At 39.6% G+C, this 13,922-nt stretch overlaps 1 protein-coding gene across 12 annotated transcripts in view; it reads right to left on the minus strand.

Moving 5' to 3' along the window:
• Positions 1 to 13,922, minus strand: part of MAP7 (microtubule associated protein 7) — a 140,257-nt gene that overhangs the window by 49,019 nt on the left and 77,316 nt on the right. For 11 of the 12 annotated variants that reach the window (XR_004968683.1, XR_004968682.1, XM_036316023.1 and 8 more), the window contains 2 exons: positions 6,739 to 6,840; positions 2,276 to 2,353 (listed from right to left, as the gene is read on the minus strand). Coding sequence is in view for 10 of the 12 variants with exons in the window: in XM_036316023.1 (XP_036171916.1) it covers positions 2,276 to 2,353; positions 6,739 to 6,840 (180 nt within the window). In the remaining 2 variants the exon portion in view is untranslated. Of the gene's footprint in view, positions 1 to 2,275; positions 2,354 to 6,738; positions 6,841 to 12,774; positions 12,912 to 13,922 lie in introns of those variants that run through there. The other variant, XM_036316025.1, reaches the window with a different exon arrangement.

The following is a 13,922-nucleotide window of genomic DNA, read 5'->3' on the forward strand; positions in this document are numbered from 1 at the left end:
AGTTGGAAGCTCAGGTGGCACCTGACATCCCCAGGCTGGGTTAGGTGCTTCTGTGGTTCTCAACACCCCTTTGCACACCCCTTCAATACCAGCCGGTATTATAATTGCTTTGTGTTCATCTGCTTCCTCACTGGACCGCAACTAGCCCTTGAGGGCTGGGTCTCCACCTTAACTCACCTTTTCAACACAATACCTGACAAATAAAAGTTCTGAATATATAAATTAATGAGTCATGCTTCCTACAAAATAATTAATAATGCATGGCTTTGAAAGGCAAAGAAACCAAAGGGAAAGGTATGACTTAATGTGTAAAAGCGAATTCACGATGGGATTTAAGCCATAAAGGAGTAGGCTGATGCTGTTGAGCTACTTCCACTCAAGTAGACATGAATTCATGTTGCAATTCTAAAGAGACATTTAACAGTGTAGGATCTGGTCCCACTGGGGTAGGGTGGAAAGTGGAGGTGAAGGACACAGTGCTGATACTCGGATGGATACAAAACCAGCCACCCAGGGCAGTCGTCAGTTTGTTCTTTTTGCTCTTCCTGCTTCAGTAACTCTACCTTTTCCCTCTTTCTCAGTTCTGGTCCATCTGTCAAACCAAACTTGACCAGGGGCAGTGGGCACAGTCCACAGACAGTCCTACCCTCCAGGAACCAACCAACCTGCAGAAATCCACAAGAGACAGGGGACTTCAAGACTGGGCCAAAACTCTAGGCACAGCAAGTTGTTGAAATTTGTGTCGAAAAAACGGCAGCAAAAGGAATGACTTCATATGATCATTATGGCAAGGCAGAGAGAGAGGCCTGTGTTCAGAGAACATAAATAATGCCAATAGACTTTGAAAACCATATTTTAGGGAGTTTCACAAATTTGGGTTCTTGAATAAGAATTTTAAAAAAGATGGGATACAGGGGCTGGGTTTCCCAATTGAAACATGAACTCTTACAAAATAGAACGATTTTGGCAACCTAAGTCAGCCCTAGTCTTAAAATACCCAGACACTTCAGAAACACAGACATACTGACCAGGCAATTCATCTTTTCAATATACATAAAGAGAGGATCCTGTTTTAGCAACTTTGCATAATGGACTGCAAAGTAAAGGAGGAGTTGGCACCGGCATGCTTGCTCTATGTCCTGGAAGACAATGAGAATGATTGCTGAGTGCTCTGATCTTGGCTTCCTGGTAAGCTAGTGCTGTGACCCAGCTCTCCAGGTGATTATACGGCAAATACTGTAGTTGCTAACCTTTCACAAGGGCCTCAGATAACAAAAGGAAAGTCAGAACCCTCAGCATGAGGTCTTGTGCTTTTCCTGGCAGCAAAGTGGCAGCATCTGTCTATAAATTCAACAGCAGCATTATTTTAACATGGAAAGCAGCAAGTGCCCCCCTAGCAGTGTCTCTAGTCTCATAACTGTTCCCATAAAAAAGAACCATATGCTTTCTGTCCTTGCATTTTTTAGGTTGTAAAATCTAAGCTGAGCCATCATGGCTCTCATATATACATTTCATCCAGTGTCACCTTAAACTGTGATGACCATATAAGAAGACGTGCAAATGACCTTAATCCTGGGCCAGACTTGACGGGTCGCTTAAAACTTGGTCCTGACTGGCTTATTTCACTTAGCATAATGCTCTCCAGTTCCATCCATGCTGTTGCAAAAGGCAAGAGCCAGTCAGAGAAAGATAAATACCACATGATCTCACTCATTTGTGGATTATAGAGAACAACATAGACTGATGAAAAGGGACAGACCCAAAGACTGAGAAACAGCGATCAGGCTATCAATCACCAGAAGGAAAGTAGGGGAGGGCGGGGGTAAGGGGAAGAGATCAACCGAAGGACTTGTATACATGTATATAAGCCAAACCAATGGACATGGACAACAGGGGGATGGGAGCATGAGTTTGTGTGTGGGGGGGAGGTTGGGGATTAATGGGGGGGATGAAGACACATTTGTAATACCTTAACTAATAATAAAAAATATATATATATATATATTTTTTTTAAAAAAAATAAAATAAAATACTCAGATACTTAAAAAAAACAAAACAAACAAACAACAAAAAAAACTTGGTCCTGTGTTTATATCACATACTAAATTCTGTTTCACAATTAATTTGCAAAACTCATAAAGGCATGCTAGAGAGCATGGTTATTACAGTGATGTCCATTTGCTTAATGTTAAGTGTCCATTACTCTAGAGGGGAGAAAGTACCATTTCAACAACAGTGTTCCTTAGAGACCAAGCGAGGGTTAGAAATGGAGTACCTAGCTGCTTTTCCCGTTCCTCACGCCGCTCCCGGGCCAGTCGCTGCCGGTCATCAACCCGCAGCACAGGTGGAGGGTCTGAAAAGGAGATAAAAAACATTATCTCATGGGAGGAAGAACAGATTTTTAAAAATAAACTAATTAAATACACAGATAAGTATCTTTTTATCCAGTAAACTCGAAAAATAATATAATGCTACATCTTACAATTCGTACGTACAACTATACTTCCAGGGATAGACTTTGCTAGAATTTTTTGAGAGTTTCCTAGCATCTTCCTTCTATTTAAAAACATGATAGCCCTGGCTGGGTGGCTCAGTTGGTCAGAGAGTCATCCCGATATTCCAGGATTCCATGCTGGATACTGGTCAGGGCACATACAAGCATCAACCAATACATGCATAAATAAGTGGAACAACAAAGTAATGTTTCTCTTGCTTTCTCTCTCTTCCTTCCTCTCTCTCCCTCAAATAAACCAATCATTATAAAAACATTACAAAGGAGAGTAAATCCTAAGAGTTCTCATCACAAGGAAAAAGATCCTGTTTTTTGTATCTATAGGGTGTCCCAAAAAACATATACATACACTTTGAATAATTATAAAGGCAGTGCTTATTAAAATACATTTCATTTTCTAAATCGTGTATACATTTTTTTTTGGATACCTGCTATATAAGATGATGCATGCTACCTAAATATATTGTGGTAATCATTTCCTAATATATGTAAGTCATTATGTTGTACACTTTAAACTTACACAGTGCTACATATCGATTATATCTCAATAAAAATAGAAAATAATAAAAATAAAATCAAAAGACACATGGCAAACAAATATGTAGAAACATAACACAACTGTAGCCTTTTGGCTCTTTTCATCAAACAATATGTATGACGTTTTGTGTTCCTAAGCTACTGAACTTCTATTATTTTTTATGCTTTAAATGTCTGTTCCTTAATAACAAACAGAATTCCCAGTACAGTTATTCTGAATAGACATTCACCAATTGGATGTGAGAACCCGGCCTGCAGTCAGATAGGTTGCGTTTAGTTCCTGAACTGTCACTCACTTGCAGAGCTACTTATCCACTTCTCTCTCAAGCTATGACATGGGTTTCATGGGTCTTTACTTTTTACCTATAAAATAAAGACACAATAGAACCTATCTCACATCACTGTAAGGATTAAATAAAATAATTCTGTACCAATGTTAGTATAGTGCCTAGCACATGGTAAGTCTCAGTAAGTTCATTCATTCACTGAACATATGAAAATAATTTAACATTATGACCAGCCCACGTTGTTTCCCAATAGACCTAACATTGTCAGAATAAAATTAAGTTACTGATTCTCAGAAGGAAACTTTTTAAGAGAAAATAGAACTTTGGTATAAATAAACTGCAACTGTACTCTGCATTCAATCTCCAATCTATGATGATTAAAAAGTACGGTGACCACCCAAACTGGGGCACTTTTACGAGTGAAAAGGAGTGTTAGCAATAGTCTGTCTTCGATGACATGCATACACCTGGACTGTCCGGCACAAACTGGAACTGAAGAACGATTCTCGAAGATCAAGCAAGCCAACCCACATCTGCAAGACTTCTATCTGAACAACTACTATTCGTACGATAGATAACTTCTCTTAGGGCTTTGCATTTTACACAGCACTTTCACATATATTATTTTACTCTTCACACAAATCCTTTGAATTAGCCAAGCATTTATTCATTCAATGAAGAGTTATTCTACCTATTTTCCAAAGAGAAAACTGAGGAAAATATATAGGACTAAGGGAGATGGCACAGTTAAGTGTCCAAGCTAGGACACTTAAAACCAGATCTCTAACTCAATTCTGTGCGAATGGCCTGATAGAGCAGTGAGAGAGGAACTGCAAGATCCAAGTCAGGCATTCCTCTGTGAGGAAAAATTATTTAGAAATAATTAAGTAGAATTAAGTTTCAGTGACTCTTTTAAAGACCTGTGGTGGAGGGTTGGGAAAGAATAGGGATTAAGAGGGATGTTTAATGAACTTGAATTTCCGCTTTTCTCAGGTACATATAGTTCATGAAGAAAATGCAATTTTCTCTTCCAATTGGGTCAAACTCTTAATCATTTGGAAGCAGCTGATGGAGTTATAAAGAACCATCTCCCACTTCTGTAGACGTGGACAGTTCTGTGACTTAGCAAATTGTCTCTTTTGGTCTGGGTTCAAGCATTCACCGCTGAGAACACTGGCCCTTCTGGATAACCCGAGACACCATGTGCCCATAGTTACAAAAACACCACAGGGCTTTCCATTCATGCCTCAAAGATAAAAGATGAACAACCTGAATGTGAACAGATGCTTTCTAAATCACAGACATGTTCTAGAGTTTTCTAATGGGTTTAAATTCTCACAAAGTACAGAAGGGAAGGAAACGAAAATTTACTGGGTTAAAAGGGCCCCTAAGAAATCATTTATTTGGTCAGGATGCCCATGTCTGGTTAGGGCAATATTCAAAATATCCTCAAATTGAGCAAGTATTTTTTTTTCTTTTCAAGTTCAAGAGAATGAAAATGAACAACTTACTCTACACAGACATTCCCATGACTCATATTCACTAAAATGAAAGGGTTTTACTCAAGTCTAATCCTCCAACATGGAACCTCTTACATTATTGTTTGGAGGTATGCAGGAAAATAACATGATGGTTTTAAAAATAACAGCCTTTTTTTGTACCTTTGCTTATCTCTATATACAAGAAAGCAGACATACGAATGCTTAAAATATACAACTAACCTGAAATGAAATGTCTCCTCATTTAACCTGACTTTAGCAACTTCAATGAAATGGCTCTATAAAGAGATGGCCAATTGGGGTGGAGAGTTTTTGGCCTCTATGCTATTTCTGCACTCTATGCAGATGTGTCTTGTCACACTGGAAATTCTGTGTTAGAAAGTATCTATTCATATATTAGTTTACTCCACCACAATGCCAACTAGAGGGTAGGGATTGTGTCTTTTAATAATATACCCTTAGTACCTACACAATGCTAACACCAGATGAATAAACGAGTCCTCGGGATATAGAAGTATAAATTGCACAGTCAAGAATGGAAGAAATTTTCATTGAAAATTTCAGAATGGTATAAAAATTGATTAGAATTGATTGAATGGCAGAAAAAAAATCGTGATTGTTGATAGGGAGAACAAGAGGGAAATAGTATAAACCATTTAGTTATATTCAAGTCTCATGGCAAAACCAGTGGGTTTTCATACTAAAGAACTTTTACTTCCACAAGGATGCTCACTTGAATATAAGGAACAAAAGCCCTCCAGAATAATCCCGGTGAGGATAGGGGTCTCATTGTTTTGTTGATACACTATCTCTCACAGTCCCAGGCATAGAACAATACATATAATTATAATTAGATGGTGGGTGGATAGATGGATGGATAAATGAATGAATGGAAAGACAAAACAACTAAATGGGGAAATCTCAGCTTGCTAATTGAAATGCCACTGAAGGCTACTCATGCAATATTTGTAATAGTATTACTTCTTCTTTCTTCTAAGTGACCAGCCGATTTACGTCTTATTTAAAAGTGTCTTATGTAAGACCTTTTCCATATGGGCAAAAGCTCCACAAAATGTAGATATAATGTAGGATGTTTCCTATGAGGCCATATGCAATTATCTCTATGTTTATTATTGTTATTTTAATTTATTTATGCTTATTGATATTATCTCACTGATTCCCTGGTCTTGAGTAACTTTGGCCTTGGAAGCAGCATGAAGACTCTTGTAGAGTATTCCAAGACTCTTGTAGAGTATTCATTTTTCCTTTACCTTCCTTTGATTATCTGTCATCATCATACTGAACATTAGTCTCTCCCAAGGACCACACAATGGTTGTTGGATACCTGGAAGCAAATGCATTGTCTATCCAACTGTTTGTATTATGTTTACAGACCGCTTCTTTGGAATGGAACAGACTATGAATCATAGGTTATTAAATGAAATTACTGTGTAGCTGTACAATCATTGTAGGGATTGGTGAACAAAAACCTAATTCTATACCAGCTTTGTTATGTGTAAAGATTTTCTTAAATGGTTTTTGAAAAAGTCAGAAAAGTGATATGCAATAATGCTGGGCATACTGAAATGTGTCATATCTATCACTTCAAACAGGATAGTAAAATTATTACCTCTTATACACTGCTTGGCAGTAAATAGTGCATCCACATACACCATCTCATTGACTGTCAAAATGATTCTGAGAGGTAAATAGGGAATGCCTTTGAATCTCCATTTTAAAAAGAGAAAATCAAGGCTTTGAGAGGTTCTCTAACAAACTCGTACAAGTCAGTGTGAGCGTGTGTTCTGGTGGCAGAACTGGAACCATGCTCCCCTACATCCTAGCATGTCTTCAAGGTTTTGGGATAACCTCCCGTTTCCACAGCAAATGCAATGCATCATACCTGGCTTATTTCCTGCGTGGTTGCTATTTTGTCCTGAAATAGCAGAGGGCGGCCGGTTGGAGGCAGCAGTTTTCTTCTCATGTACTTTGTAGCTGTCAGGCGCTACACAGATGAGACAAAAGAGAAAACACATATTTACTTGCTTAAAATTTATTCAGAAACTTTCACCTATTCAATATTTTCCTGTTAACCTTTGCATCGGCTACTAGGCTAGATTTAGGAAAGAAAAAGACAAAGATGACGCGGTTATAATCCTTGCCCCCGAGGCACATGCTGTTCGGAGGGAAGGACACATCCAACAAGCCACAGCCTGCGTGTAAGGAGCCAATCCTTAGCTGTGGCACGTTCATGGGTCTGTGAAGCCATTTACCCTGCTGTCCCAGCTTCCACATACAACAACCGTGTGGAAACATGATTGGAATCTAAAACCTCTGATCTTAGTTCTCACAAAGTTCGTGTGCTGGGCAGCAAAGAATTCCAAGAACACAACCAAGCAGGTCACCAAAAGGGAACCAGGATACAGAATGTACTATGGTTTTGAAAAAGCTTCAGACAGGAGTTCAACAGCAAAGACTATTAAAGAGACTAAGGGAAGTGTATTCTAGGAAAGGAATGAAGGGCAGTAATACCAGGCAGTTCTCTGGTTATATAAAGTATAGGGTGCTCCAGGACCAAACAATTTTTCTTTACCTGTATTACTTTATTTAACATGTCTAGAGGGTATTTAAAGATGTTTGCTACACTTATAGACAGAAATCATGTCAACAACCAAGCCCTCACTGTGGCTCAGCGGTTAGTTAGAGCGTCCGCCTACACAGCTCTCATCCCACTCAGAGTAAAACACAAGGTCTCTATCATGGCCTAGATGCAGTGGTCGGCAAACTGCGGGTCGGCAAACTGCGGGTCGGCAAACCGCGGCTTGCGAGCCACATGCGGCTCTTTGGCCCCTTGAGTGTGGCTCTTCCACAAAATACCGGCTCTTCCACAAAATACCAACTTCTGCGCATGGGCCATGAAGTTTCAATCGCACTGTATGTGCGCACCCGCATGTGGTATTTTGTGGAAGAGCCACACTGAAGGGGCCAAAGAGCCGCCTGTGGCTCACGAGCCGCGGTTTGCCGACCACGGGCCTAGAGGGTACTATACGGTACAGCCTTTACCTTGTACCACTTTCCCTTTATCTGCCCTATGCATACTGACCAACTCAGTCCATCTCAGAGCCTTTGCAATTACCTGAAGTGTTTTCCCAGTTATCAACATGGATCTCTCCTTCACTTTCTTGGGGTCACTGCTCAAAGGTGACATGAAAGACTCCCCTTGACCTGTCTGAACTAGCACCCCATCACTCATCACTCCCCTCTTCTCCTTATCCTGCTGTTTATAGCCCTTGCCTCCTGACTACTTCCTTTCCACTCGGCTGATATTGTCTACAAAACAGAAATCATTTGCTCAAGGTTTTTAAGCCTGAAAGGATGTGATAATTATTGTGCTTCAAGAAGACTAAATTTAAAAATGTTACCCAAGATGTACTAAAAAAAATTGCTACATTTACAAAGTTTACCTTTGATCTCTGAATGGGGAATATATTGAATTTTTATGGCTCTCGGACAATTACATATACTATTAGCTAGCACGGAAAATCAGACTACATAGTAAAAAATATCTCATGCAACTTAAATATTGCTCAGTTTCTATTTGTTGGCATTAAATGCTCAAGCAAACATTGATTGGTTTAACTTTTATCCAATTGGGCTTTCTTTCTCTTATTTTCAGGGAAAGATCTATAAAGACACAGTAAGACAATGGACAGGCTGCTAATAAACAGCAAACGGTCTCAAATTAGTGGTTTCTGGTAGGATTTTGCCACTTGAGGAAATTTTACCAGGAGATTCACCACTGGAAAAAGGCTGTGTTCTGTGTGGACACACTTAATGCTGGGGGATGGGGACACATCAAGGGGAGCATGAGTGAAACCAGGATAGGCTCTGACTGACCCAGAATGGAAATCAGAAAGTGCGATGGCTTCTGTGACGCCAATAATGAGTTGCCAGTTGTCACCACGGAGCAGGTGAAGCCCATCCTAGCTAGTCCTGCTTATGGTCTCACAACTTTAGAGGCAGCCCCGAAAGATCAAAAATTGACTGTACTTGGAAACTTTGCCCTTATTCTGCAAAAGTTAATCTTTTAAAACTGCTCATAAAGAAGTTAATAATTAAGAAAGATAAACAGAAAGGAGTGCCACCCAGATTTGGAGTGCTTTCATTACAATCAGTAAGCTGTTCAGGGATCTTCTACTTATTTTTAATTAACTGAAAGATAATTAGGACCACTTGTTTAAACTATATTTCAAATGTATTCATTTCTTTCTTGCCTTATTATATTTGACATAATTTAAACTTTCTCTGGTAATTGAGTATCTGCACTGCCTCAGGTCCTGACAACAAATATCACCCTAACCGAAGATTATATCACAGTGGGACCAAAGGAGATTAAAAAGACCACAACATGCCCTGGCTGGTTTTGCTCAGTGGATAGCGCATAAGCCTGTGGACTGAAGGGTCCCGGGTTCGATTCTAGTAGGGGGCGTGCAGAAGGCAGTCGATCGATAATTCTCTCTCATTGATGTTTCTATTTCTCTCTCACTCTCCTTTCCTCTCTGAAATCAATAAAAACATTTTTTTTTTAAAGATCATAGCACATTCAGTACAAGTGACTTTTCTGAATAATCCCTAATAATTTTTGGTTGAAATGTGCTTTACTGTCTTGAACCTCAAGTGTAAAAAATAAATTGCAATTAAACTAGAGGTCTGGCAACTTGGATTCCAATTTATTTATATCTGTCTTTTACTGGATCCACTCTAATCGAACATCTATCTAATCACTTATTATCATCTAAATCTCAGAAATTCATTTCTATCCCAGAACACCTTCTGGGGCCTACTCAAGACAATTTTTGAAATCTATTTTGAGATTTTTTTATGCTCATGTAAAACAGGTTAAATTTAGTAAAATAAAGGGAATTTAAAAATTGTCAGCTGTTTAGTCCAAGATTATATACTGCTAATTTCTTACCATTCAGTTGGATATTTAGTTTTCAAGCTATCTTTCCACATTTTATAGGGTTTTTTTTCTCTTTTATTACCGTAAGATTCCTTATTTCCACAAAAACCTATCTGGTTAACACTCTATTTTGGTAAGAGGGAAGATACAGACTCAAAGAGACCTGTGTTCAAATATGAGCCCTGTTACTTACTAACTGAACGACCTTCAGAAAGTTTCTTGACTTCTCTGAGTAGGTAGTAAAGGGGTGAGACTGTGTAACTCACAGGGTTGTTGGGGGGATTGATTGAGAAGATGTATGCTAAAAGTCTATCGTAGGGCTTGGCACACAGCAGGGATTAACAGCCATTCAGTCCCACTTCATCTTTTATGTTCTTCCATCGAGGTGCCGGGCCTCACACACCCACAGCTGCTGTGCGGTGTAGGTGTCTGGAGGTTAGTGGGGTATACGCGCTTTCACGTCAGCCGACCTGGCTCTGCCATTTGAAACTGTGAAGCCTCAGTGCACCACTCATCCTCAGTCCTAATCCCCACCTGTAGAGCAGGAAGACACGCTTACTTCCAGAGTGATGAAAATTAAATGAGACTGCCAGACCCAAGGTAGGCTCAATAAATGGTAAAATGTGCTTTTTGCTCTCTATTTATTTCCTGTGCAACTGTGGGGCGGTGGGTTCCTATTTCCGCAGGGCTTTGCTCACCCAGCACAAACAGGGAGAGCAAGTTTATGTAACTTGGTGACAGTGGTCCTGGGAGCAAGGTACCAGTGAGGCAGGAAGGTCTGGCCCGGCTGCTGGGTTCAGGGGTTTTCAGCTCAGCCACAGTCCTCAGGTAGGCTACACTTACTGGGAGGTTTTTCGGATACCCTAGTTTGGAAGGAGGTAATCACCAGACTTTCTGAGACTTAGCAAGATGACAGTTTTCTGAGATTTAATGCCCTTCAAGTTATCATCACATTAAGTAAATATAAGCCTTAAAAAAAACAAACCCTTCATCATAATGAGAAAATAAAACTTATGAGAGACTTTCTTTTTTTTCTTTTCCTTTTTCTTTCTCTCTCTTTTTTTTTAAACAAAGTGCAGGGACTTTCATGGCTTAGGAACACAATGAGAACAAGAATTTATTCATGTAAGATCTCCAACATTTAAATACCTGGAAATGCTAGGTAAGTAGCAGATAGGATCACATATACCATTTTTAAATTTGCCATTAAAATATAAATGACTCAGGTGACTGCCCAATAGTTGAATCACTTTCCTTCATTTTTTTAAAAACGGAGAACTTAGCCACATACTATGATACTCAATAAGTCTTTGCCTGCTGCATAAAATCTTTATTGATCTTCCGGCTAGCTTGAAAGCTTTATTCCATTAGCGTCATGTGTGCATGTTGGAGAAAAGACAAGAGGAAGGATACAGAGAAGCACCCTGGTGGTCTGGGACTGTCTCTAAATCATTCTGAGCAAAACACAGAGGCAGCAGGCATACAGGCCTCTCATCTAGCAAAACTTCTGCAGCTCCAGCGGGTGCCCCAACGTGCCTCCATGCTCCACGTCCTCCATAACTCACTGCATTCCGTGCAACGTCCTCCTATGAAAGTCATGGGCTTCTCACTGCTTAGTTCCTATTGTCTGCTTAAAGAGTCTTCTCTCAACTGATCAAAATAACTAGTCCAACAAATGCTTCATTTAGTGAAAAGTCTTTTTTTAAAATATATATCTTTATTGATTTCAGAGAGCAAAGGAGAGGGAGAGAGAAACATGATGGCAGAGAGAATTGTTGATTGGCTGCCTCCTGCACACCCCCTACTGGGGATCAAGCCCACAACCCCGGCATGTGCCCTTGGCCGCATTCAAACCTGGGACCTTTCAGTCTGCAGGCTGACACTCTATCCACTGAGCCAAGCCGGCTAGGGCTAGTGAAAAGTCTTTCTTATTAGAGTAATAAGACTTCAGAGGCCATCTTAAGTTCAAACCTCACTGATGTGGGGTTTTCACACCCACAAGGATAATGTATCTCTGTCACTACCGTAAACAAAATGTGGAATGTAGGTGGGGAAATAGAGAAAGATTCACCCCCAGCTCGGCATGGGTTCTTCTTGGACTTTGTGGACACACGACCCCCAGGCGACACACACAGCTCTGGGAGAATAAATGAGAAGGCAGACCTAGGCTTTCAGCCACATGTGACTGCCATTTTTTGCAGTAAGAAAGGCTGACTATTGCAACTTCAAGTTTCAATCTCACAATTTTGATCTGTCTATGAAGAAAAGAGTTATCATAGCAGGACTGAGAGGGCTATCCTTAGACATGCTTGATTTTGCTACCGTGAATCTTAGCCACAAGCGTGACCATCTGCTGAGTTCCGAGTCTTCCTAGTGATCACAGGACCTGGTGTGGTCTTGGGGGATCTCCAACACCTAACAGATAGCTGACTCGAGAATTTGGCTGCAGAATACTGTGATGGCAATTGAAGAATGTTACAGTTTAAAATCATAATATAATTCAGGGTGCTTTACCTAAAAGTTTCTACTTCATAATCCTTTTGCTTGTTTGCTTGACATTTCATTTTTCTTCTGATATAGCTGCCAGGAGTGTTGTAATATTTGAATCATAGATAGTAAATATTTTATCCACTGTTACTTGTGAAAGTTGCATTAGAACCAGGAGGACATAATGCACTCTCGTAATTCCTAATGACTTTTCCGATCATTCCACATGATGGAGAGCTTGCCCTTGGTTTAAATGCTTCATTGTTACATGTGAAGTTGCGTAGTAATGATCAAAGCTCCTGGAAGTTAGCATCAGAAAAGAAAGAAAATGTTTAATGAAATTCTAAAGTGGTTTTGACATTGTATCAGGCAAGACTTAAAATCAAATGACTGTTTTTGCAGTACATAATAGAACGGTCTGCCCAGTATGACTTGTAGTGCCTCGGGAATGTGAGTGATATACTCCACAGACAACAGTATCCGACTTACACTGCTTGGGGAAAGCATGCGAGCATTGTGCCTCTCCTGGAAACATCAGACAGGCTACACAGCAGGCATGTCAGCTTTGAGAGATGTGGAAACCCCAATCTTTTCCCAAAGCAATTTCATAGATTTGTCTTGATAATCTGTTTGTTCAAAAGGCAAAGAAATATCCATCTTTACTGAAATAAAGGAAAGCATATTTCAGAAAAACACATGTTCCATATACTTATTGGGAACTATTGGGAATCACTTCTTAAGCTGATATGTTTAGCCGACAGGAGTAAATACACACACTTTAAATTCAACCACAAAGGCTTTTATCTAAAAACAAACAAAAAATAAATACAACAAACAAAAACCTTCCTTCAGCCAGATGGCAACACTATAAATAGAATAGAAAATGCTGTATTTTCCACCTGCATTAATATAAACCAGATTAAAAGGCAAGCCGTCCTGTCCCCATGGTGACGCACTTTCCTGGAGACTTATCACCAGTCACAATGCTAGCTGCCCCACAGATTATCTCTGCCCCATAACATGAGTAAGGTTTATGACGAAGCAAAGCACAGAGCAAAGTACAGAAAAGAGGGGGAAAGCCTAACCATATTAAGTTTTCCAGTTACACTGAGAAATGGTAAATTACAGAGATGTAGTTAATTGTCCAAATTTCAACAGCTGGATAGGGAGTTTATCAAATTAGACCCAATTCAATTAAATACGATGTGTAATTAAAAGCAACTATTTAAATAACTTGGGAAAGAAAAATAATTAGAATTCAATTTTATTGTAATCAGCTTAAACTAACCAACTAAAAGAAGTTGTTTTTACTTTTAACAGGATAATATTTTACTTTAAAGAAAGCTAAGACTTAGCCGGTTTGGCTCAGTGGATGGAGCGTCTGCCTGTGGACTGAAGGGTCCTGGGTTCGATTCTGATCACAGGCACATGCCCGGGTTTGTGGTCTTGATCCCCAGGTGGGGACATGCAGGAGGCAGCCAATCGGTGATTCGCTCTCATCATTGATGTTTCTATCTCTCTCTCCCTCTTCCTTCCTCTCTGAAATCAATAAAAAAATATTTTTAAAAAAGAAAGCTAAAATGGCTAATGCCAGTGTTTTACAAAATGACTATCAAAGGCCACAAAACAGAAAAGGT

The sequence above is a fragment of the Myotis myotis genome, unplaced genomic scaffold (genome assembly GCF_014108235.1).
Source record: "Myotis myotis isolate mMyoMyo1 unplaced genomic scaffold, mMyoMyo1.p scaffold_m19_p_7, whole genome shotgun sequence".
Classification (NCBI taxonomy): domain Eukaryota; kingdom Metazoa; phylum Chordata; class Mammalia; order Chiroptera; family Vespertilionidae; genus Myotis; species Myotis myotis.